Raw genomic sequence first — 25192 nt, 5'->3', positions numbered from 1 at the left:
TGCGATTTCTGCGCTTGCTTTTTGGGCATGTAAGTTTCGAAAAGGCATATTCACATGAATATGTTTCCTCGAAAATGACAACAGAAGCTGTACTGCCGAGATTGTGCGACGCGTAATGGTAGGTGGTAGTCGGTCGCGGTCGTACGCGGATCTTGGCAAACACGTAACATAACCAGGGAAGGAGGCGGTCATATGATGCGCAGCGTCAACAGACCATGACCAATCACAGCGTTCTAGGGATTGCCCCTCTGTTTGTATCATGCTGACGATGCTTCCACTGCTCCTCACGCGCGGCCGCTGGTACAGCTCCCGTGAAAGTTAATAATAACACTGGAAAAAAATTTGGTATCATTTGCGAGCGTGATAACAGCCACCCTGGGGGCACTCGGGGGATGTTAAGTGAACAAAATCCTTGCGTTAAACCAACCGAATGATTTTGTTCAATTAAGGTTTCCTCATAGCCCCAAGGGTTGCTGTACTCGCGCTCGGGAACGAAACCACTTTTTTTTTTTTTCAGTGTTATTAACTTTCACGGGAGCTGTACGTACTCTGCGCGCGCGCGGTCAGTTTAATGTTTCTCCTGGTGGCATTCATTTCACTGATGAGCAAGCGTCTCGCGGACCCCTAGAAATGTCTTCGCCGACCCCCATTTTGAGAACCACTGATCCAAGTGAAGGAGTCCAGCACTTTGTGCTTTTGAATTTAGTTTGAATTTTTTGAATTCTAAAGAGCTTGCAAAATATTTAATAGTATTCTCAGTAGAAGATGAATATAAAGGTTCACCATTGCATGTACAGGTTCACTTTCTGTGTAATGGTTTTATTTCTATTTGTCTCGGTGAACTCTAGTATATTGGAGTTCATATAATCTGTGAGCTAGAAATATTATTTGCTCGAGGTAGAGCTTATGGCACATGTATTTGTATCTGGAACAGTTCCTTTTTATGGTCGCAATACTCTCGATACAGATATTTGGAACGAGTTCGTACTCTTTAGGCTAGTGATATTAAGCAATACTATACAGGGTGTCCCAGAAAACGTGTCATTGAATTATAATAAAAAACCTACGCCACCTAGAATCATGCGATCAACGGCATTTGTTCTTATTAGGTTTTTGCCACCTTGTAAAGTTAATGTCATGTACCCCACGTTTAATTATGCAAATATTTGCGAACTGAACTCAGAAATTTGCAAAGGGAAGGTCACTTCTTTACCCCACCAATATGAAGAGCGTGCCGAATTCACTCAAATTCATGATAATTGACAGTGATATTCGCGAGCTATCCCATCGGAAAAAATAGCCGAATATCATGCTTTTCCGAGCACCGGACCATAACGCGCGATGTCTTTTTGAGCGCAATCGCTCGTAGTCCGACAAAAGGTTACGAAGCCAGCCCACAGAGTGATAGTAGAAAAAGTAACAGTTCCTAAAATTGGGAGAGGGAAAGCATTATCCCAGCAAAAGTCGGACGTGATAAGCCATGCCTGCGTTATCTCTTTCTGCGATGCCGGGGTAGGCTGGGTTTCCAACCTCCTTTCGTCGGACTGACAAAGATTGCGCTGAAAAATTCATCGTGCGCTATTCTGTGCGACCTCCGTAGAGCATGATGTTCGGCTATTTTTTCTGATGGGATAGCTCCTGAATATCCCTGTCAATTATCATTAATTTGGGTAAATTAGACACGCTCTTCACATTGGTGGGGTAAAAAAGTGACTTTTACCAGGCAAATTTCCGACTTAAGCTCGCAAAAATTTACATAAATAAACTTACGTTACACGACATTCACATGAGGAGGTGGCAAAAACCCAGTAAGAACAAATGCCGTTGACCGCATGACTCTAGGCGGTGTAGTTTTTTTATTATAATTCAATGACATGTTTTCTGGGACACCCTGTATATCGGCACTTTACTTTTTACATGTGCATGATACCAAAAGGAGGCACATTTCAGCAGCACGGGCAAATGTGCTTCAAGTTGTACATGTGCGTGCATATCCCCGTTCCTTGTCATATCACAATCCTTGCAATTGTTAACACTGGCTTCAGGGACTGGAGTAGATGACTGCTGAACGGTAAATGTGCATGCGGTAGAGTGACGGTACACAACGGTGAATTGAAACGCTGGATTAATGTCGCGCAAAGTATACATATTGCCGTGCTATCACATAATGTGTCCGCATGTATGTATTTGTATTGTCAAGCGATTTTATGCAAGGCATTCTATGTTCTGGGCATAGTTTACATGGGACCCAATTTAAACAAATAAAAAATATTGAAAGAGCTAGGTGTTCAGCTTGTAATCGCGTAGTCGGCAGTGAAATGAGTAGACTATGTTGAAAGTGTCTGCCCTAAGGCTGGTTTCACACTATATTTTTTCTCGTCCGTGTTTTTCACGGAGCCAAAAGGGACCCATTGGAACCTACGGGGCTCGATTGCCCTTAGCTTCTATTTTTGAAGCAGACGGACGACAAAAACGTTACTGTAAAATGGGCCTAAGGCTGACAGATAACCTTGCTAAACAGAAAGTTGCACAGAAAGAAAATCAGTTCCATCTGTGCGGCAAGTGTTAAAGGGGGATATGAAGGGACCCTTCCTCGTTTCGGGGAATCACATTAGAAAATGTGGGGATTCGTCTCTTAAAATATGCCAATGAAAATCCGACGCCAATGCGATCCCCCGTTCGAAAGTTATTGAACACGGAAAACGCGAGCGCCTCTTCAGGGAAAAGCGCAAGACGTGCCTGTTACCGTAGTAACACCATACACGGTCTGCTCGTCTGCTTCTCTTGAGGAAAATTCCCCGCTTGGCGTCGCGTCCTGTCCGTGGGTCCCAGAGCGGGTCCCCAGAGTGGGTCCCTATAAACGGCTCTGGTGGGTCCAGCTCGGTCCAGCTCTTGTGGATCTGTGTGAAAACGCAGTTTTCCCAAATGTTATTACAAAAACAGCATGCGCCGGAGACAAGTTCGACTTTATGTATTGCATATTAAGACAATGCTTCTAACAATGCAGTAAATACATGTGACTAGAGATGGTTTCTTAACCCCTTTACGTCTAGACACGATTTTTTTAACAACTGTTTTATGGTGAGTGCAGATAGACATATCACAAACGCTCACCTTTCAAAATGCAGCATCACATCAAAATCTGAAATAGCAGTTAATATATATATATATATACATACAAGGTGTCTTTTTTTAGGTGCCACAGATTTCTTATTAAAAATATATGAGAGCAGGACAGATGTCGTTTTTGCAGTTGAGTCCTACGGCCAGGCGGACATCCTCTCGAAGAAAGTATGCAACTACAATATGTCTAATTAATGAACTCTTTATTAGGGGATTTCAGGCAAAAGCGAGATAGCAGAATCAGAGGTTGTCCTCGTTGAAAGCCATTCCACGTCTAACAAATCCTGAAACACGCACGTGCTTTAAAATATCCATCCCCGCATTTTGATATGCAAATGAGCCGAAACCGCGTCGACTGGGAACGCAGGGAGCACGGCGCTCATTCCACGTCATAGGGCCACGTGATTTGGAGCCTGGTCAGATAATCAGCTTTCCGGCCTAGATAAGCCTCCGTCGGCGTAGATGATGCGCTCTTCAGGCGCGCTTTTTCGGTTTCGGCTCATTTGCATAGCAGACAAAACCTGCTCGTATCTTGAAGCACAGAAACATTTCGAAATGGCTGACAGCTGGAATAGCTTTCGACTACGACGGTCTTTAATCCTGCCATCTCATTTTTTCCTAAAACTCGTTAATCAATAAGTTAGTTATCGGATTTTTGTTAATTAGTCATCGAACACTGGCGTGACCAGCTAGGAAAGATGTCCGCGAGGACAGGTATGTTAGACGCCCAAATGGCATATCTAGGGCTCTCATAGATTTTCAATAAAAAATCTGTGGCACCTAAAAAAAAAAGACCCCCTGTGTTATATCACAAAGCATCGTGAAATGTATCATCTCTGTAAGTACGGTGATTGTCAATGGATTTCAGTTTCCGTGCAGTAAGTTTTTAGAAATGCCTCGGCGTCTGTGTGTCGAGCTTTAGGAAAATGCCCTGTCTACTTCTGTTTTGCCAACATTTTACAGAGAGTACCGTATACGCTTCCGTAATACCTAAAATCATACATGCAGCGTAAGAGCAGTACAAAAGGAAAAATTGAGAAGCACAATGTGCCCTCCTTGCACTTACGTAGGAACAACAAAGCTACTGAAGATGCAGTGATATTCTGCCTCTCTAAGACTCTTTTTTATATTGTATTCTATGTTGTAACATAAATAATTGCATTATGCGCAAATCATTCAACAGGGAAGCGGTTCAGGTGATATGTGACGGGGCTGGAAACCCTGTTCCATTCATCGAGCAATCTGTCAGGAATTACCGTGCACAATGTTTTTGCTGCGCGTTGTATTGTCATTGCGCAATGAAGTTAACACAAACGCCCGGAGAAAGCAGCCATCGGCGCGGCCCGATCTCTCCGCGTGACGTCAGCAGGCCTAGGTAGGGAGCAACGGGTACTGCGAACGTCATGAGGTGACGTCGAACTCCCTCGTTCACTTACACGCTGTTTGGAGGAGTGGAGAGCTTCTAGGGGATTCCTTCGCAAGGGCTTATGTTATTTGTTGCACAACACGCTGCAGAAAAAGAAAATAAAACATATATGGAGGGGCATTTCACAGCTCCTTTAACACATTCTTAGAGGCAGACACACGCGGACGCTGTACATGGGGCTCTAGCTATAGAAGGTTCAGAACTCAGTGAGTGGTTGTGTTGATCTCCACTGGAATATATAGCTGTGGCCAGTGTTTCCAATGGTACATTTCTTGCAGTCGTGGACAAAAATTTCTGCAGATACTTGCGTACTACTATATTCTAACAATCATGCTAAATTCAGGGCCACAGCAATGCGTCATATATTAGATATTGCCTTGCCCTAAAGGCTCCTATAGTCGTGTTCAACTTAAGAAGGAAAAGAAATCTAGTCCGTCAGCCTCAAAATATTACTGCGCCGCAGATAGGATGGCTGGACACAGAGAGGTCACGGTTCTTCGTGGGAACATGGAGTCGAGTCACTGTCCGAATCGCACCAGAAATCGAGAAAAAGTGGAATCATGCATGTAGGTCCGATTAATTTTTGAATTTTTCCATTTATTTTTGCAATAATTGCGTTCCTAAGACTCTAGTGGGATATATTTTATATGCTTGCATTATAGCGAAGCGAGTGTTCTGTGAATGCTCCCGGCATCTTCCCAGTGGCTCTGCGAGCACAGATAACTGTTACATTTCTCGGGAATACACGGACAGTTTCATAAAGAACAAATACGAATGGAGAGGCATAAAAAGGGATGAGAGAGAGAGGCCTCTGAATCTCAGGGTGCCCTGATAACTAGACCGCGGGAAAATACGCTCTAAAAACTGCCGAAATATGCATGCCACCATGCGCTGAAAATCTCCGAAATATGCAGTAAAATCCTCAATATATGAATTTTTTTTTATTGTTCTGGCACGAAATCTGTGCATCAAATGCCTTTTTTTTTAAAGTGAGTATTTTATTAGGAATAACACGGTAAAACAGAGCTGCCTTCGTTCTGCAGCACACAGCAAAGAATACTTGTGCCACGGATATCAATCGTGGAGCTGATGGGTATGCGTTCGTGATTGATAAAGTAGCGTCAACGCAGGCTTTGTGGACGAAACCCATAACGAAACAAGCCTGAGCATGGGCAACATGAAAAACACGAACGTGCACGTGTTCAAAAATGGATGAAAGATTTGTCCTTTCTATGTGTTCCAGCCTCAGCACATCAATTTCTCATGCACCTATGTTTTCGTGTTGCCCATGCTCTGGCTTGTTTCGTCATGGCTTTGCGTGCGGCACTCCATCATGCCGATTACAATGCGATGGCCGCCCGTCTTCGTAACGGTAATGTGGCGAAGGTGAAGTACGGCCCATCGGCCATGTACGCAGTGGAGGATGGAGCAGCACCACCTTCTTCGAATAACTGGGTGTTTTCTGGAGCTATGTGGTTTCCCTGGTAGGCACCTGCAGCTCCATTTGTTTTAAGCTTCTGCGTAACTACGAAGAGGTGACTTGAACGTCGAAACATGGAAAATATTCGATTCCGACCAGAACTTTCGCGAAAGACGACCCAACGCCGTCGCGAAACTAGCAAAAACCATTCATGAAAAAAGAAGCAAGCTCTCGCACCTGAAAATATGGCAAAATACGCACGTTTCATGCACTTTCATGCGAAATATGCCACAATGTATTATAATTCGGGGCTTTACGTCGCGAGACAACTGTGAACATGAGCGGCGCCACAGTGGTCGGGTCTGTAGAATAATTTTGCTCACCTGAGGGTTCTTTAACGTACGCCGAAATCTCGACACACGGCACACCACATTTAACGTCCCTCGCGGAAGACGGCATGTCTGAGCAACTTGTACTCTTCCACCAAGTTGCCACCGTCCTCAGCCGGGTTTGAACCCGCAATCTTGGGATCAGATATGCCACAATGTGCGAAACATGCATTCACATACACCATATAGAACCCTTCTGATTGGTCCCGAACCAAGACCAAAAGTGTTTTTTTTTTCTTTTTCTTCCAGATACGAAACCATACAGAGAAAAAACATGCATTTGCATGAAAATCCGCGCTCTATTGATAAGTCTCTGCTGCCGGTAGTAATTTTTGTCTTCGTTTCAGACTTCGGGGCCTTGTAATACCATTATATAGGGTTTATATGTCTCTTCTCGTTGCGTTTTACAAACAGGAAATCAAAATGTTTTAGAGAGTTACGGCTTACAGAATGAGAGGCACGTTTTTAGCCTTTCTTTTTCTGTAGCTGCATACCTCCCGTTCTTATCTTCTAAGCTTCTGCATTCGCGAAGCGACAGATGTAAAGCATCCCGCGTGACGCAACTTCTTGGGTACCTCCGCTCCCGTAGGCGGGTTGTCGCGCGGAGCTGTTGACGTCACGAACCAAGCAGCCAGTGATGCTGCCCCTCTCGTAGATGTGGTGCGCCCGGGAAAAGATGACGACAGGTAGTTTTCCGAATACGTCGAGACATTCATTGATTTCCCCGTGTGGTGACAAGAAAAGAAATTAGGATGGTTGCAGTTTCCTACCCCCCCCCCCCCCCCCCCCGTCTGAAGCGGCGATAAAAGGACACCTTCCGGGCAGCAAGAAGCCGCTTTAGGACGATAGCAGCGACAAAAGAACAAAAAATACATGGGGGGGGGGGGCAAATTTCCCACTATACCCCCTGAAGGCGAAAAGTAGACGCCAGCTCTAGACGTAGACATGTGTCACGCCGTAAAGCCCTTAACCCCCCCCCCCCCCCCCCCCCCCACACACACAAAAACAGGCAATGAAAACACACAAACGCACTCTCCTCATCATTTTGCACCAGGCCACCGGTAGGTGCAGGTTGCATTATGCGGGGCGTCCCATGTATCCCAGCTACATCGCACGCGAATGAAACCGGCTACATAATTATTTATTTACGTATTTATTTCGTTGAACCCCAGGGGTCCTAGTGGACATTACAAGGGGGAGTGGTAGGCATAAGCGAAGCATTTGAATCAGCTAATAATAAGAGAGAAAGAGCAACTACAGAGAACAAATCCACAAATCACCAAAGTGTAGTACTGGATACATAAGTATGAATGACAGTTCTATATGGTGTCATATATGTGTCTGATGAAAGTATTGTGATCCGTGATTTCGACTATGTGTGAGAGAAGGTCGTTCCGAAAGTTAGAGACTGCCTTGCAAAAAAATGATTTAGAGAATTTCTCAGTGCGACAGTCTAGGGAAAATTATGGTAGAGCGACGAACTCTGAAGAAAAAGTGTAGACGAACCAATGAAGGAGTGATAATCTGGCGATTAAGCGGCGTTTGTTGAGCTCAGGAAGTTTGAAGGAGAAACGTGAGTAATCACTATATTGATGAACCCCCGCTGCTCTGTTCTGGACACGCTCAACACCTCTTGAGAGATAAAGCTGGTGGCGATTCCAAAGCGCAGACGCCTATTCTAGCCTTCGACGAACTAATGAGTCGTATACTACCTTTTTGAGGTGTTGAGGTGCTAATCTTAGGGTTACACCTTATATGGCCCAAAGAGCGATTGAAATTACATATGATGTATTCAATGTGCTTGTTCCATGTTAGACCGTCGGAAAGAAATACGCCGAGGTACTTACGAGGGTGGTTCCGGCCTGTGGTAGAAAATGCGCGAGAATTTGAAAATGCGATTAAGGACACGTGGCGCCCTCTTTGGAGGGCCGGAGCACCACCCTCAACCCTCTCCATGCTTTTGTCGGTTGAAGAGCGGCATTTCAAACAGCCAGGGTGCACTCTTCAGTTAAAATGGAAAAAATCGAGTACCGCGCTGTGATAAAATTCTTGAACAAAGAGGGACTTTCGCCTAAAGAAATTAAAGCGCGACTGGACAACGTGTACAGGGAAGCCTCTCCGTCGTACACAACGGTAAAAGACTGGGCTAAGCAGTTTCGACTGGGGCGAGAGTCCATTGAAGATGATCCACGCGATGGTCGTCCAGTGGAAGTGGTGACACAAGAAAATTTGTCTCTTGTCGAGGAGGAAGTGCTGAGCGACAGGCTTCTGAAGGCGAAGGAAATCTCAGAAAGGCTGGGGCTTTCCAAAACAATCGTTTTTCGCATCATCGGCGAGGGCCTTCACATGAAAAAGGTCAGTGCGAGATGGGTGCCACGACTTCTCTCGTCAGTTCAAAAGCAACAGCGCGTCGTCTGTGCCAAATAGTTTTTGGAGCTCTGTCAAGAGAACGAAGAAGAAATATTGAAGTCAATTGTCACATGGGATGGGACTATGGTACTCTACTATGATCCCCTTTCGAAAAAGGAGTCGATGGAAGGGTGTAAACCAGGAGAAGCACCCCCAAGAAAAGCCAAGGTCACACAATCCACAAAGAAGATCATGGCAACAATATTTTGGGATTGTCACGGGATCCTTCTCATAGACTTCAAAGAGAGGAACACCACAGTGAATGCGACTTATTATGCTTCACTCCTGCACCGACTGCGAGACGCCATAAAGGAAAAGAGGCGCGGCAGGTTGAGTCGAGGTGTCCGGTTGCTCCAGGAAAATGCCCCTGTCCACGGCTTCTGTTGCCAAGGCTGCACTGAAGGAGTGCGGTTTCGAAGAAATCCACCACCCACCCTACAGTCCAGACTTGGCACCGAGTGACTACTTCCTGTTCTCAAACTTGAAGAGGGATCTCAGAGGACGGAGATTTCAAAACGATAGTGAGGTGCAAGAGGCAGTTTTTTAGCATTTTGCGGACAAAACTTCGGGCTATTTTTTCAAGGGTATAAGAATGCTGGTTGAAAGGTATCAAAAGTGCATCGAAGTTAAGGGTGACTATGTCGAAAAGCGATTCACTTGTTTCGTCTCTATGACTATTAAAAGTTGGTCGGGCCGGAAACTTATGGAACCACCCTCGTATATGACCCTTAGAAATGGTGCTATTGTTGGCGGTCATCACAACAAGTAACCGTAAAAATTCCCGTAAAAATACGCCTTTTTGCTGACGATTGCATAATTTTCACCGAGGTAAATTCTGTTTCAGATTCAGCTAAGTGAATGTCTTCGTAGGATTAATGATTGGTGCTTAACATGGCAAATGACTCAATTTTCAAAAATGTACATGCATGCATGTCACGAGGAAAAGAGTACCACTGTCCTTTCATTATTGTATAGATGGATGAGTTCTATCATGTGTTGACTCCTGTAGATATCTCGGAGTGAGGTTGTGCAATGATTTGAGATAGAATCAGCATATTGATACTATCGTGAGAAAGTCAATGGGTAAATTATACTATTTGCGTCGTCATCTTCATCGAGCGTCCACCGCCACAAAATTGAAGGCATACAAGACATATGTACTATCTGCTCTGGATTATGCGAGCATTATTTGGGACCCTTTTACCGCATCAAATATTGATAAATTAGAAGGAGTGCGAAGGAAAGCCTTGCGCTTCATTTTTAACAAATACAGAAAGCTGGATTCAGTCTCTAAGCTTTACGATAGGGCAGGGCTTGAGTTGCTTAGTTCCCGCAGGAAAATGCAGCGGCCCAGGTTCCTTTACCAAATGATTCACAAGTTTAAAATCGACAGCGCACTTTACCTGCAGCCTTTTCTCTGGCCGAGAAACTAGGCAGTCACGCAGTTTACGTTTGAAACCCTTCAGTGCGAAAAATGATTGTTTTAAATTTTCCTTCTCCCCGCGGACTGTCCTGGAATGGAATGAGCTACCACAGGCGATAATGAATAGTCCTACGGTTGAGAATTTTTGTGAACTGATAGCGACAGTTCTGAATGAATGTCTTCTGTTATTACTTTACCTTGTACTACCATAAGTGTTATGTATCCCACCCTACTTAGGCTTACTTGTAAGCCAGTAGTATGAATAAATGAATGAATGAATGAAGTAACTGCCTAGTTGATACTGGTTCGTTCTTCATGGTAAAGCGCAAACAAAACAGTTGGCAGTCGTCTTGTGCAAGTCAGAGCTTTTGTGTGTGTGTGTGGATCCTGGTAATTAGGGTAATAGATGAATTATGGAAGTGTTTAAATATAGCCTAGGGTAAATAAGGCTAGTGTATCTTTCCATGAGCCCCTCGATAGAAAATTGGGTTTGCATAACTAGCCCACACGTGTACACGTTACCAAACAGTCGTATTAGCCGGCCGCCGAAATTTTCCACCAATTATAGAACAGCTGTTAGATATGTAAGAGTTTGCATGCGTGCGAAATGTGCTGCAAAAAAAAAAAAAAAAAAGGAAAAAGAAAAGAAAAACTGTACAAAAGCCGTCGTTGCACGTTTCATGAAGGTTGCACATAAACATGCAGGATTAAAGACATTTCGCATTCCGAGTGCGATCACGCAACGGCGACTCAGTTTCGATCTCTAGCGGCACGTAGACACATACGTCGCTGCGCCTGCCCGTCTAGTGCGTTATTTTTGCTACAGGTGGCTGTACAAGGCCGGCCGGTCCTCCGGGCCGGTCTGTCGGCGCACGTTGGGCATCGTACGCGACCTCCCGCGCTTCGGTTGATCCGGCTGGGTTGGCTGCTGAAGGTGTTGTTTGCTCTTGTCCTCGAGTTTTCTAATTAAGATGCTAATTTATTTTCCTCTTACGCCCAGTTTCGGGAAAGATACGCCGCCACATCTACGTCTTGAAATCGTGTCTGTTATGGTGACTAGGATGCTTTACTTTTGTTTGTTTTGCTTTTTTGCCAGCGGAGTATCCTTGAGACGGCACGATTTATAATGGCAGATTATTGTTCTTTCCGTGCAGCGTATGATATCGCACTGAGAACAGCAGCGTAATTTTTTTTTCCCTCCCTGGCACGTTCAACGGGTGGTCAATGTGATTGGCGGACGTACTGTTGAGCTGGCTAAAAATTCGGTCGCCGCGTAGACATCTTAAGTCGCGATATCGTCTGCTTCGGTCAAGCGCCGCAGACGATTTCAATCACGGGCTTTCTATGACTACAGGTGGCTGCCTATGCAGATGATGGCGGCTTGTTTCCATCGCTACGGTCGTCAAGCACAGCCGTGATTGGCGCCACGTCAGCTTTGTTTATCTAGGTGGCGTTGCCTCTGCGTGCCACTCACTGGTGTCACTTTGATGAAGTGATCACAAGGTTGCGGGATCGAACCCGGCCGAAAACGCCAGCAACTTAGTGGGATGGCAAGAACCCGCAGCAAAATTACAGCCCGGAAACTGTGGCGTCGCGCATGGGTATAGAATGTCTCGCGACATGGAGTATTTTTATTCGTTACAGAATTTTTATTAAAAAACTAGCAGTGAAAAATAGATGCCGTTTTTCCAGTTGAGTTCTACGGCCAGGCTGACATCCCCTCGAAGAAAGTATGCAACTACAAGGTGACTAATTACCTAAAATTCATTAATGAACTCTTTAGGATTTCGGGCAAAAGCGGGTGATCAGAATGAGAGACCATCCTAGTTGAAAGCCATTCCACGTTTAAAACAATCACGCACGTGCGTGAAGATATCTACCCCCGAATTTTGATATGCAAATGAGCCGAAACCGAAACCGCGGCGACCTGGAACACAGGGGGCATAATCCTCATTTACGTCAGAGGGCCACGTGATTTGGAGCGATGGAGATGATTGGAGTAGGTGCCGACCTGCGGGCGAGATAAACCGCTTTCCCGCCCAGATAAGCCTCCGTCGGCGAAGGTGATGCGCTTCTCAGGCGCAGTTTTTCAGTTTCGGCTCATTTGCATAGCAAAATTCGGGGATGGATATATCAACGCAGGTGCCTGTTCAGGATTTTTTAAACGTGGAATGGCTTTCAACTAGGATGGTCTATCATTCTGATCTCCTGCTTTTGCCCGAAATCCCCTAATTAAAGAGTTAATTGATGAATTTTAGGTAATTAGTCACCTTGTAGTTGCATACCTTATCGAGGGGATGTCAGTCTGGCCGTAGAACTCAACTGCAAAAAAGGCATCTGTTTTGCTCTGCTAGTTTTATTTAATAAAAATTCTGTAACGAATAAAAATAAACTCCCTGTATAAAGACATCAGTGCACTGCCTACGTTGGTAGCAATCGAAACGCGATCGTTTCTTGGGCCAGGTAAAAATCATTTCTCGATTCAACGCAGGTACGAGCCAGGTCCAGTCGTCGTCTTCCTGGCAACCCACATCTCCGTTGCCCATACGAAATGAACGTGTACAACTGATCGATATTCTTGACAACGTAGGTTTTTCGGTACGAGGCGCTGAATGATGTTTTTTTTCTCTCTCTCTCTAAAATATTGCCTATGAGCAACGACTAGACGAGTCTGTTGCGCAGTTCGCTGTTTCCGGCACCGTTCACTGTAAGTGCTTCATCACTTGTACCGAGAGGAAGCAGTGGACACGTGAAAGGACAGCAGTTGCCGGTATAGAGGCAAAAGCAACAATGACCTTCTTATATCGTTGCTCGGGCATTCGTGAGGCTTCTATGTTGAGTTTGTTCTAAATCCGTTTAAGCGAACCTCCGCAAATGCACGCTACTTGCCGCCATGATGATGTTGTTTTTTTAAGCGCGGTTTTAATGTTCTCGTTGAGACTGTTACTTGTCCACTGTGTAGCTAGGCAGACTGGCTGGCTCGTTGACCGACTCGTCTCCCTTGTGCGAGCGAAAGCGTGGAACGACGGGATATTCTCGGCATGTTATCTGGCTCGCTCTATTTCTGTGGCATCGCCAATAATTTATTTTGAGGCTGCACAGCTGTTTGCGTCGGTGCAGTCGTTGCAAATTGCAGCAGGAAAAAATCAGAGAGATATAAGCCGTAAACAAACAATTCGACTTAATGAGTGAATTTTGTGTGTGTGTGGGGGGGGGGGGGGGGAGTTTAGCGTTTGGACTACCAGTTCGACTGTAGCGGATAAAAAAACAAAAAAGCTGCTGACACAGTGAAGTTACGTGCCGTGATTCACGGCTATGTATGTTGTGGGAGTAGGGATAGTTTGTAGTAAATTATTAGAGACAGCTCTTTAATTGGCAGACATAGTGTAAACGAAGGCATGTGTGCCTACTCTCGCTTCCACTTGTTCCTGGACTTACGTTATAATCTAGTTATTCAGTACCTAACTCATTAGATCTACAGTGTACAACTATACTGCATACATTCGTGACAATCCAAAAGTGTGACATGAGTTCGGTAAGAAGGATGATTTGCGTCGCGTCATTCCTCGTGGGGTGGGCCATGTTACATTGGTCCGCACAAACTTTGTTTGTGCGGACAAAACTGTTGTGCACAAAAATTGTTGAATATATTAGAAATCAATTATTATTGTTGTGATCTCGCGTGTGAGTATTCAACGGGCGGGGTTTATCAATAACTATATGGAAATTCGTATGTTTTTTTTTTGTTTTCGGGGAGATTATATGCATGCAGACATACTTTGGTGTACGAAACATCTTGAGGGAGCTGTAGAGACAAGTTTTATAGTGCACAGAACTGCACAAAGCTATTATGACGTAACTTTAATACCCCCCCCCCCCCCCCTGTGCTTGCGATTCTCGATAAACCACTGATTGTACTAAAATAGCAACAGCAAATGAAATCCGAGGACTGTTGCAAACAGGGCACCATGAATTATCATGAACACCTGGTATGAAATATATTAAGCTAGCGTCCTGGCGACAAGTGAAAGTAAAGCCACGGTACCCATGAAAAAAATCCCACGATGGCGCACTCTCAAGCGTGCTTTGAATGAGCGTACAGCCCTCTCCCCTCTCCTTCTTTCCACTAGAGTTCCACTTCCTTGGGGCAACCGATCCCCGCTATAGGAGTAGACTTCGTCCATAGTCCGCTTGAGAGCGCTACAAGCGGTAGTCCACTGAGGTAGTCACATAGTCTTTTTCAAATTTCGCGGGTTTTCTAAAAAAAAAAAAGTAAAGAACCGTAGAGGTGCTTGATTGTAAACCGTTGAACCCGGAACTCTTTCTATTCCGCCCTACAACTTCCAATTTACGTAACATAAAAAAGTTCAGAATTAATTATTTTGGGGTGATACATAAATACATTCACGTAGGATGTAGGGGAACGTGAGGCATAGTGAGACGAAAAACATCGATTTTTTTTGTATTTTTGCACAGTAAAGAAAACTTGGCATTTTTAACTCCACTGGCTAGAACAAATCTTGTTTTATACTGGTCATACGAAATTAACGTTATTTTTGAAAATATACTCCGACAAATTGCGAAAATATAGACAGCTAACTCTCGTAACTGTGTGCCCAGGCTCAGACAGAGTGTTACGACCATTGGGGGGAGTATGATACCAAGAGCATACAACAAATTAATTGATGCAAAGTTAACTTCGAACTTGTAGCAGGGCTCGAGGCGTCTGCTGGCGGGAGCGTACCGTGGGGTAGGCAAGATGTCAACACTATCGCTCCCATTTAGCAGTGTCCTATAAGGAACGTTGGGATCGACAAACGAATTCGGTCCTTTCTTGCTGTGCCTCAGAAAACTAACCTCGTATTCCCCCGCGGCATTCTCTCCTGTCAGAAACGCGACTTTATGTAGAAGGCGCACTATTCACCACCCCGGAGTACACTGTTTCAGTGTGCCCCATGTGCTCCCGTAACACCGTGCCCTAGCTATCACTACCGTTTTAACATACACGTCGTATCCTAGCGGCTCTCCAGCGAACCACGCTCGGCGCGCGTCAAAACAATATCCACGTGGGTACAGCACGAAAGACCAAAACCGATCCGGAATGGGACCGACGAGCTCGCGCCGTTCGTGCGGTCTCCCCAGTGGTCACCCCACTTTTGTCGTCTCCATACTGCGGCATCTAGTGAAGACGGAGATAACCCTCTCCGTCGCCTCAAGATCATGCGCATGCGCATAGGCCATTGTGAATAACGTCCGTTGAGATGCGCGTATCATCACGTGGCTGAACGCGAGCAAACAACATGTAATCTTTTGATTCTAATTCTGAGTGATTCCGATTTCATCTACTACAGTCATAACGCGTAGGATTCAAGTCACTATTGTTGTATACCACGAAGAAATGTCATCAAAATATTTTTTCCTCATCGAAATACGTCTGCCAATACGAATTGCGTACCAATTGCCGATGCTTACCGATTTACTTGAACTGATGACGATGTCGCACTGTTTGACGGACACAGTTACAGTTTCGCATTTCTAAGGTTCCCGAATGAGGCAGATATCGGCAGTGACGCTCTGCCCCCTGCCTCACTGTGCCTCACGTTCCCCTACCAGTATTTTTGAGCTTGTTCGAGTTTCGTTAGACACCCTGTATCTCGATCTGGTAATTGCTGATACCCAAGTGATGTTTATCAAAGCAGAAAATACGTCTGTTTGAAATATACACATGAACATGCACCACTTGAGGTTTTACGGGTGTATCACTGTCGTTTATCTTCGGAGCAACATATGTTTCCCACTGCTGCGACTGGAACACATGAACTACAGAAACGATATTTGGTTTGACGCGGCTAAGATACATCAGGCAACGAGCACATAATATACCTTATCGTTGTCTAGAAGACAACACACAGCAAAGCATAGCCAACAAATTGCAGTCTATACTCAGAACATTACTTTCCTGCGCACCTAAAGCCACCACCACAGATGTGATTGTCTACTACAACCACATAAGTCGGACAAAAAAATGTCGTGTTGAACACAGCATTGGCATTTCCGTCTAACTTCATTTCCATTAATTTCCTATTAGTTAATTTATGACCAATCCGTTGCAGCGCTGAGAGTGACAGTTTCGAAAATCAGAAGGACAGACTGTCATGATATGTAGAGGGAACAGCTCAGTGGTCAGAAACCAGTCATGGGTAAGTTACTCCAGAAAAGTAACAAGATTGCAGTTGCTTAGTCTGAGAAAATAGTAACTGAGTTACAGCTACTGTTTTTGAAATGTAACCAGTTACAACTGCAGTTACCACGTTAAAGTAACTAAGTTACTTTACAATGACCTTCTGAGGAAAAAAAAAAGACGAATAATAATGTAACCCTCAAAACCCTTGTTTTAGCACTTGTACTATCCTGGGACAGTTATACCGTTTTATAAACTGAGATGACCCCCACTTTTTTTTCGTTTTTCGGTGCAGAGTGTTCTCCAACGAATAAAATCAGTTCCTGCGGAAGAACGATGAACCGCAGGTGACCTACTGAGCGAGCGCGAGGGCTCTGTTCCCCACACCCCTGAAAAATCCTTCTCCTCGTGAAAAGAGCGCATCGCAGAACGACAGGACGTCGTGACGTATGCTACTCCCCTCACGTAACCAGTGACGTACAGCGGCACAGCTCAAGCATGTAAAAGAAAAAAACAATGAAACAAGGCACGAAGCCTCCACCACGTCACGAGAGCATCGTGTCGGCCGTCCGCGGCTGCTTTCTCCGACTGATTTTTGTAAATGCGATTGCACAGCTGTAACGCGCCACAGAGCGAAAATATTTTGCATTTTGACTCCTGGTGGACAGTTTGATAGACGAGGCAGGATTTCGAGCGATGCTAAAGGTCACTTCTTTGCTCCTTTAACACGTTGGGAGTTAGTCTAAGGCTGTGTATGAGATGTCAAAATTTGTGGAATTCCTGGTTGGGAAACAGGACTGTGTACTTGAACGACGCTAGGAAACTGACGTGTAGAAAATATTGCCATACCTGAGCTAATACCCCTGACACACGGGCACGTTTGAACTCCTTTACACAAAGGGACACCTAAGATGTGACACACGGGAAAGGAGAATCTCCTTTTACGAAGCGGTCCTTTTGGGAAGCTGAGAGCGGCGATCTCCTTTTCATCTGTAAGGGCGCATGGCGTAGCCTCGAACTGACAAAATCTGACTCCTGGAAAAATCTTGAAAACTATGCTCTTATAAACGAGCAATTTCAACGCCACGAAGTAGGGTCATTCCCTGAACCCATTTTCGCGTTCATTTGCTTTGGGTCACTCTAGACTGGGTTCGCATAAAGATTCCACATGGGTCATTCAAGGTTGCCCGAGACTTTTGCTTCAGAAAAATCAGTGAATAAATGTAATTGAATAAAACTTTCGGGGGGCCAAGTGCAGTCCTTCTCGGGTCAGCGGCACGTGCAGCAGCGGCAGCTATCATGTCGGCACCCGATACCACTTACGTTACTGCGCAAAAAATTGACTAATGAGGTTACAGGTAATGAAAATGAACTTGAAGCTTCTAAGGTACTTTGGAAAAGTAGCGGGTTACTCTCAAGTTGCTTGTTACGTACTACACACTTTTTATTTCTTGACCTTTCTATAATTAATTCAGTTCTTGATCTCACAATGGACGGTGCAAGACGTTTTATAATAGTTTTGAAAAATGAAAACTATATCAATATTTGATATGACGAAAGAAGCGTGCTTCTTATGTACTTCTATAGGGAGGCATTTGATGAGTTTGATTTGTCATTAAGGTTCTTCAACGGCGCACAAAGCAGGGATTGAAAGTTTTGGTTCCATGAGTTGATTGTCCTCTACGCACATTTCGTAGAACCGGACAATTAGTCTCATTAGAGAGGGAGGGCGCAGCTTGCGTTGTTTGTAGACCGGAATCGAACAGAAGGAACTTTTAACTTACCCCAAGTCACTTTGAAAAAGTTAGCTAAAAAAGGAACCAGTTGAATGAAAGAAGGGAATTCACTGAAAAGGTTAGCCAGGTGTAGGACTCGAACTCACATCATCTGGATTGCCGGACCAGGGCTCTGCCAATTGAGCTAAGCTAACACACCTCCCCAACGACTTCCAAGGGTGCGTCATTTGAAGGAACAAACGACATCCACTCGCTCACTCACTTCACTTTCACTCTTACATGTTTTCTCTCTCTCACACACACACACACACACATTCATACGACGGGCAAGCGGCACCTGTTGTTTGAAGTTACTGGAGTTGAAAAGCTGATGATGATGATTAGAGTTAAGTTAACAGTTACCGAAAAAAAGTTACCGTAGCTTAGTTACAGTAACGAGTTACCCCCAACACTGGGAGCGAGCAGTATGTCTGTAGCTGTGGAACAGCGATGCGTAATCAAGTTCCTTGTGAACGAGAACGCCAAACCAGCTGAGATTTTGAAAAAAAAAATACAGGTACAGTATGGGGAACAAACGATGTCAAGGGGAAGAGTGTACGAGTGGTGCAGGCAGTTTGGCGAAGGGTGGGATATGGTGACGAATGAACCACAGCGACACGTTCGTCCGACTGCAATGACACCAGTGAGCATCGCAGGCGTTGAGCAAGCCATCATCGAGAACCGCGGCTAGTAACGGTTCGGGACATTGCAGCCCAGCGTAATATTAATGCCGGCAGTGTGGAGACAATCATTCACGAGCTCTTATGTCTCAAAGTCTGCGCGAGTTGGGTCCCCCGCCACCTAGCGCACTTGTGACTAAAAGGGAGCGCGCATGGCAGTCTCTGAGCAGCTGCTGAACTGGTTTCAATCCGAGGGGGACAATTTTTTGCAGTTCATCACATGTAATGAAACCTGGATGCATCATTTCACCCAGAGACAAAAGGAAGCAGCATGGAATGGCGACCAGGGTTGCGGAACGGGGTCACCCATTCCATTTCAATTCCATTCCGAGGAATGGAGATTTGTGGTAATTCCATTCCCTTCAGTTCCTCGGAATGGAAAGGTGCAGTCAATTCCATCTCTGGAATGGCTCGGCAACCCCATTCCATTCCTTTAATTCCATCAATAAAAAAAGAAACAGGACTGGTAACTGTACTGGCTAGCCTAGCAGTGTTAGACGAGGTTCGCATTACCCAGCACGGAAAAAGCACAAAGACAAGGTGCGGAGAGGTTCCTAACATCACAACAACATCGATGCACTTCTGATTGCGATGATAAAAAAAAATTGTTCAAAATTCTGACATGTGAGCAATCTTGCTGATCAGGGATATCGTGTGCTCTTGACCCTGTGCAGGTGCGGAGGGTGTGTGAAAACTGCGCGAGGGCAGAATTCGGTTGAAATCAAAACTACCACCGGAGCACCCAAACCATTCCATTTCAGCAAAAAAAAAAAAAAAAAAAAAGAAAGCCCAGTTCCATTTCTATTCCATTCCAATTCCATTCCAGGCTGTGATAAATCTGGAATGATTCCGGAATCATTCCGACTCCGGAGTGGCAACTCCGGAGCATGCAGCGGAGCGGCAACTAAAGAAGCAGCATGGAATAGCGACATAAGGCTTCCCCAAAGAAAAGCAAGATGCAGCCGTCGGCTGGGAAGTCCATAGGAAATGTCTTCTGGGACATGCGGTGTGTCATCCATGTGGACTTCTTGGACACGATTAATGCCCAGTACTACGCGTTGATAAAGGGCGCCGTGTGAAACCCAATTCGCAAGGAAAGGCCTGGGGTGGTGTCCGAATGGGTCGTTCAACTTCATGACAATGCCCGGTCTCACACAGCGGATTTGATGGGAGCAACCCTGGCCGAAATGCGCTGGGAGCTTTTGCCTCATGCCCCATACAGCTCAGATTTAGCCCCAAGCGATTACCATTTGTTTGGGCCCCTTAATGAGCACCTTAGAGGAAAGTCGTTCCACACAGATGAAGCCCTCGAGAAAGGTGTGCTGCAGTGAATACGACAGCAGCCCACTTCTTTCTACGCCAAAGGCATCAAAGAGTTGCCAAAGCGATGGCAGCGGTGTCTAGATGACGGTGACGTAGTTTTGTGCTTCCCGGCCCTTGTGTAATGTATTTTGCAGGGTTTGCCGCTTGCAATAGTATATGCACTGTAATGCCGTACGAGACATATTTCCTGCTGCTTTCACTCTGTACAGACAAGTGTCAGCTGTCTCATGGAACGCACTTCCGACTAAAAGGAAAACTAATGATTTCTAAAAAAATAAAAAAATTAAAAAGAACAATCGTTTATACCAAATGCAGATATGCTGTCCGCGATAATCTGCACTCATCGCGGAATTCTGATTGCTTAGCTACTCCACTACTATGTCTTAGACTACTACTTAGATACTTTGGGAGTATAGCTTGGTACCTTATAGATACTTTTAAAAATCAGCATATAATATCTTCTCTGAAATGCATTTTGGCAGAAACTTTACTCGTTTCTTAAGTTACTCCTAAGATACTCAGTTTCCTTCTTTTCTTTTCTTTTTTGTTTGGGGGGGGGGGGAAGAGAAAGGTCGAGAAGAGCTGTGTTTGAGACTTCGTGTTTGTGTCTGTCCCTCATTCGTGTTCCCTAGTCTCAGGGTTTTAAATCATGCATCATCTTCACCAGCTCGCTTGCTTCCTAGCCATTTTGTCTTTGTCAAGATTTAACTGGCTGTTTTGGTTGGGCGCTATGCCACTTACATGTGCATGCATTTCATCTATGATATTCCGTGGCGCCCCCCCCCCCCCTTTCCCCCCGCTTCTACGGCGCCCTAGGTTTCGTGATACAAGGAAAAATGTGTTGGCCTGAAATGTTGATGAGTGCTCGGGGTCTGTAGAAGCCAGGGGAGGGGACCGGTGCCTCATAGAGTCATAGCGACCGAGGACGCATATAAATTTTTATAATTGAAATGGCCAGTTCATAAAAATCTAGGTGGCGGCTTTCTCGCTTACATTCCTTTGTGTGGCTCTCCCTTCGTCTCCTCCTCCTCTGGGGCATCCGCGCGAGTGACATTATCTTGCGTGATGTCCAGAGGAGAGCATGCACCAAGAAGATATCGCGGGAAAACAAGAGTATATGAAGGAGTATCCGTTTTTTTATCTACACTTTGTTCGTATTTGTTTAGCAGTACGTTTCGCAAACTGTAACTTTATGATGTATCTTGAAAGTGACGAGTTACTTTTATAAGTATTTAGTAGACAACTCAAATACGTTTTAAGATTGAGTATTTAGTACTCTACAAAGTTACTTTTTGCCTGGTACTCAGTAACTTAACCTAAATACTGTTTTTAGTAACTTGTACAATCCTGGTTTCTACTAATGCGTATAATATCGAGCGACTTGATGAAGGCATCGAAGCACGGACAGACTCTTGTCAACGGTGTCGTTTGTTGGCGGCGGCGCTGACGCAGCCTGTGCAGATGAAAGGTTTTCCTTGTGCGACGTTCGCTTGTGCCACCTAACGTCATGGAAGGTAACGAAGTGGAGACAGTACACACAATGGAACGAAACACAACGCGTCCAACACACGGGAAAAACGAAGACTGTCGTAAAAAAAAGCCAGTGAGCGTCGGGACTCGAACCCAGCCGCTGACAGGCCTTTTCGTGGACAACTAGGGCTTCTTTGGTGCCATCTAACGGCATTTTGTGGTTCGCCTTGGAGAACCTGTTCAGTCGGAAGCGCGTCCTTCCCGTTGGTCCGGCATCGTTGGCCGACTCTCTTTTCCTCCATCGCATGGGTGTCGCGACCTTGCAGCCCACCTGTTTTCTCCACGCTGGCGAGCAAAAGTGACGAGGAAAAGGGAGCAGGAAGCGGCGTTTCCGTCCGGGTGGTGTTGTCGGCCTCGCTTCCGGGTCTACCGCCGGAAGCGCCCCATCCAGGTTACGGGCCTCATCGCTCCGCCGTACTCACACACTCGCCCATCAACCGCCGTCATGGAGTCGGCCATAGTCACAGTGGCCACTTGGTTCGACCGGGCAAGCGATGCCTACAAGGTAACCATTCTTTGCCACAACGCGTGCTTTCTTAGCTGTCGCCAGCTCAGCCGGTGGTTGACCCTGTGTATTCTTGCCGTGCGGAGTCGCTTTCCTTGCCACGCTGTTTATGATCATCCCATCCGTCGTCTTGGTCTGCGATGCCGGAGACGATGTTTTCCTTCACTGTGCTTTCTCCGAGGCAGCGCCAGTTTGTCGTTGTTCAAGCCTCTTGACTATGCACTGAGTGGGCGATAGCTAAGCGTACGGTTGTCATTCTTATCCTGCGAATGACCACTCCATCTGCGTTTCTGTTCACCCTTCACCGAAACATTGATGACTTCAGATGATGTGTGCACATGTGTAAAAGTTTGCAGAGCAAACATGACAAACAAAAGTGCAGAGCAAACAAAAGTGACATTGCTTATGTCACTCGCAAATGCCGGTCGGTTCGTGGCGTAACGCGGTTTCTATCTGGAACTCAAAGTGTATTTGAGCGTAGGATATCTATAAAGACATTGGATGTGGATACGGACGAACATTGTTATTGAATGTGCATGACTTGTTTTGTGTGAATGACAAAAAGGGCTGAAATTTGTGGAAATCTTGAAAAACAGTACTATGTAGAAGAGACGCCCGCACTATGGGTTCCCCCAACATTCGCTGGTTTACACCTGTGCTTGGAATGTCCTCATTGTTGTTAGTGCATTGAGCCTTTCGTAGTCGGTAGTCGGCACCTATTTCGGTCTTGACCACGTACGACAGAAAGTTCCTGGGTCTTGTCATAGTTTAATTCGTACCAATCTGTCTAGCAGCGTTTTTTGAACTTTCTGCACTGCGCCCGTTGAGAGACCTCACTTCTCTCCCCTTATACCTGTAAAAGAAAATTCACGGTATATCTAAATTATCTTATGATTGTTCCATTCTACCTGAATATTTTGCCCTGCGAAACAACTCTAGTAAAGAGTTGGTCCTATCGTAGCGCTCTTCATAAACGTTAGGAGTATACCTTTGCAGCACTGCCGCTGCAGTATTATAAAGACGTTTGCTACCATGCTTGGAACGCTTGGAAGGATTTTTTTCTCGCTTTTGATTTCCTTTCTAAGTGTAGCTCGGTCGACTTCGCTCCCCCCCTTGCAGGTCAGTGCACCTAGCTGAGAGGCACGCAGCACAGTTCGGAAACCGCAATTAGGGACAGGCTAACGCTACAGCGGTACTGCAATTTTGTTAATGTTTTATGAGTTATTGTTGACCTTGGAAATTCGGAATATCCACACACGAATACCGGGAGTGTGTTCCGGGTGTGTCACTTCTATATCGACGCGTCGATTGCTACATAGCTTGACCTTGATGAAGCGAACGATTTCCGCAATCGTTCTGCTGAATCGCGTACACCTCTTCACGGTCCGTGTGAAAGTGTGAAGTTCGGCTGCTAACGTTATACAAATAGAAACCGTTTAAACTGAGGACACTGGTAGTGCACACTTGGTGCGGAATACGCACAAATCGTACTCTGCTTCAGTACTGCCCGCATATTGAGGTTTGTTTGAATGAGCAGTTCTCCTTAAACTATACTACTGCGCAGCTGGTTTGCAACGTAAAACGTATATCATTGCGGCCACTAATAACTGGAACATTACTGATGTTGAGTTTGAGGCGAACTCCAAACCTGGTGTGTTTTTCTCAAGTTCGTCGGCATCCTAAATGATCCCCTGCCTCGAACAAGAGTGTTTCACCAGCAGGCGCGCTTGACAGTGGACATCTGAGTTGTCGAGCTCCACTTATCGGTCATTTGGCTATTTTCGTATTGATAATCATTTGGCCTGCGCTGTTCCGACCTCGTACAAACGCGTATTGCGCATTTCGGTTCGAGCATGGTTCTTGAGAATGTTTTCACGTGTGTTGTCTGTAACCATTGCTCTGAGTGTTATGACAACAAATGATTTGTGCTTTGTTTTTGGTAGATCGTACAATCGTTTAGGGAAGAAAAAAGAGCGTGAATATTAATCTGGCGGGTGACGTTTATACTAAGGGAAAATTGCGTTTGGGGCGACAAATACCCTAAAATCCGCGCGCCCCTAAAATACAAGTACGCCATTTAAATTGCTAAACTCGGTCGTGTAACCCTTAGTGCAGTTGTGTAAGAAATATTGTAGCAGACTGATCCTACATTGACTTAATGACTGCTTGGTTATCGTCGTCAGAAGTCCTGCGCGGAATCCTCGTTGTTGCATTTACGAACAGGCAACGAAGTTTGTGTCGATGGTAGACAGTGGAAACTTAATCGCATTACTTGATGTTTCACTATCCACGATGACCGGTGTACTTGGACTTCACTTGTGGACTGTTCTTGTATTTTGCACCTATACGGTGATCAAGAACTCCTCTCAGTCGGAGCCGGATTCGATTAGTTGCATGAAAAATAATGACTCTTCTCCATAGTGAAAAAGCCTGAGCGTTGACAAAAACAGAGAGTCTGCATAAACATTTCACGCAGTCTCGCTGATATTTCATATCACATTCTCTGGATTGCGGATTGTTCTCAGTATCCTTAAAATGCTTTTGTTTTAAACAAGTACAAGCCGGACCAACCACACCAAACAAAACAAAACACAAGCAAAACAAACTTTTTTTATACTGTCACTACTTCAACTGTCAACGAGCGGTATTTTGTAAGGAGTTTATTTTATTTTCACGAAACTTCACAAAACAGTGTAGTGTCTTGTTTACCTCTGTTAGTCATTGAAGGAAAATTGTGATAGTAAGCATAACGGACCCTTGGTAAACTGCTATTTTTTCACAAAAACTTCTTGTTCTTCGGGGTCACTTTTCATATTGTAATGTGGAGGGCGTTTTTTCGATATGGACTGACATGCAAGCTTCGTTTATTTCCTGGCTTCACTTTGTTCGGACACAGACGTTCCAATACTTTTCCAAAGGTCCTCGTTAACCGGATGTCCTCGCATGCCCCAAGTGTGGAGCAATGTCCTCTCGCTTTCTCTACCTCTCTATACCTTCTGCAGTTGCAT

At 45.2% G+C, this 25192-nt stretch overlaps 1 protein-coding gene across 3 annotated transcripts in view; it reads left to right on the top strand.

Annotated features, from left to right (window-relative positions):
• The window catches only part of LOC135378081 (E3 ubiquitin-protein ligase AMFR-like), a 97011-nt gene that overhangs the window by 5601 nt on the left and 66218 nt on the right, over positions 1-25192 (top strand). Inside the window, exon 1 of one of the 3 annotated variants that reach the window (XM_064610939.1) lies at positions 21872-22184. The exons of the other annotated variants lie outside the window; for them this stretch is intronic. Within the exon in view, the coding sequence (XP_064467009.1) occupies positions 22125-22184 (60 nt within the window). The 5' untranslated portion in view covers positions 21872-22124. Of the gene's footprint in view, positions 1-21871; positions 22185-25192 lie in introns of those variants that run through there. 3 annotated transcript variants of the gene reach the window in all.

Source organism: Ornithodoros turicata, chromosome 1 (genome assembly GCF_037126465.1).
Source record: "Ornithodoros turicata isolate Travis chromosome 1, ASM3712646v1, whole genome shotgun sequence".
NCBI lineage: Eukaryota > Metazoa > Arthropoda > Arachnida > Ixodida > Argasidae > Ornithodoros > Ornithodoros turicata.
Note: the sequence above shows the minus strand (reverse complement) of the source record. Positions and strands in the feature narration are given on the sequence as shown.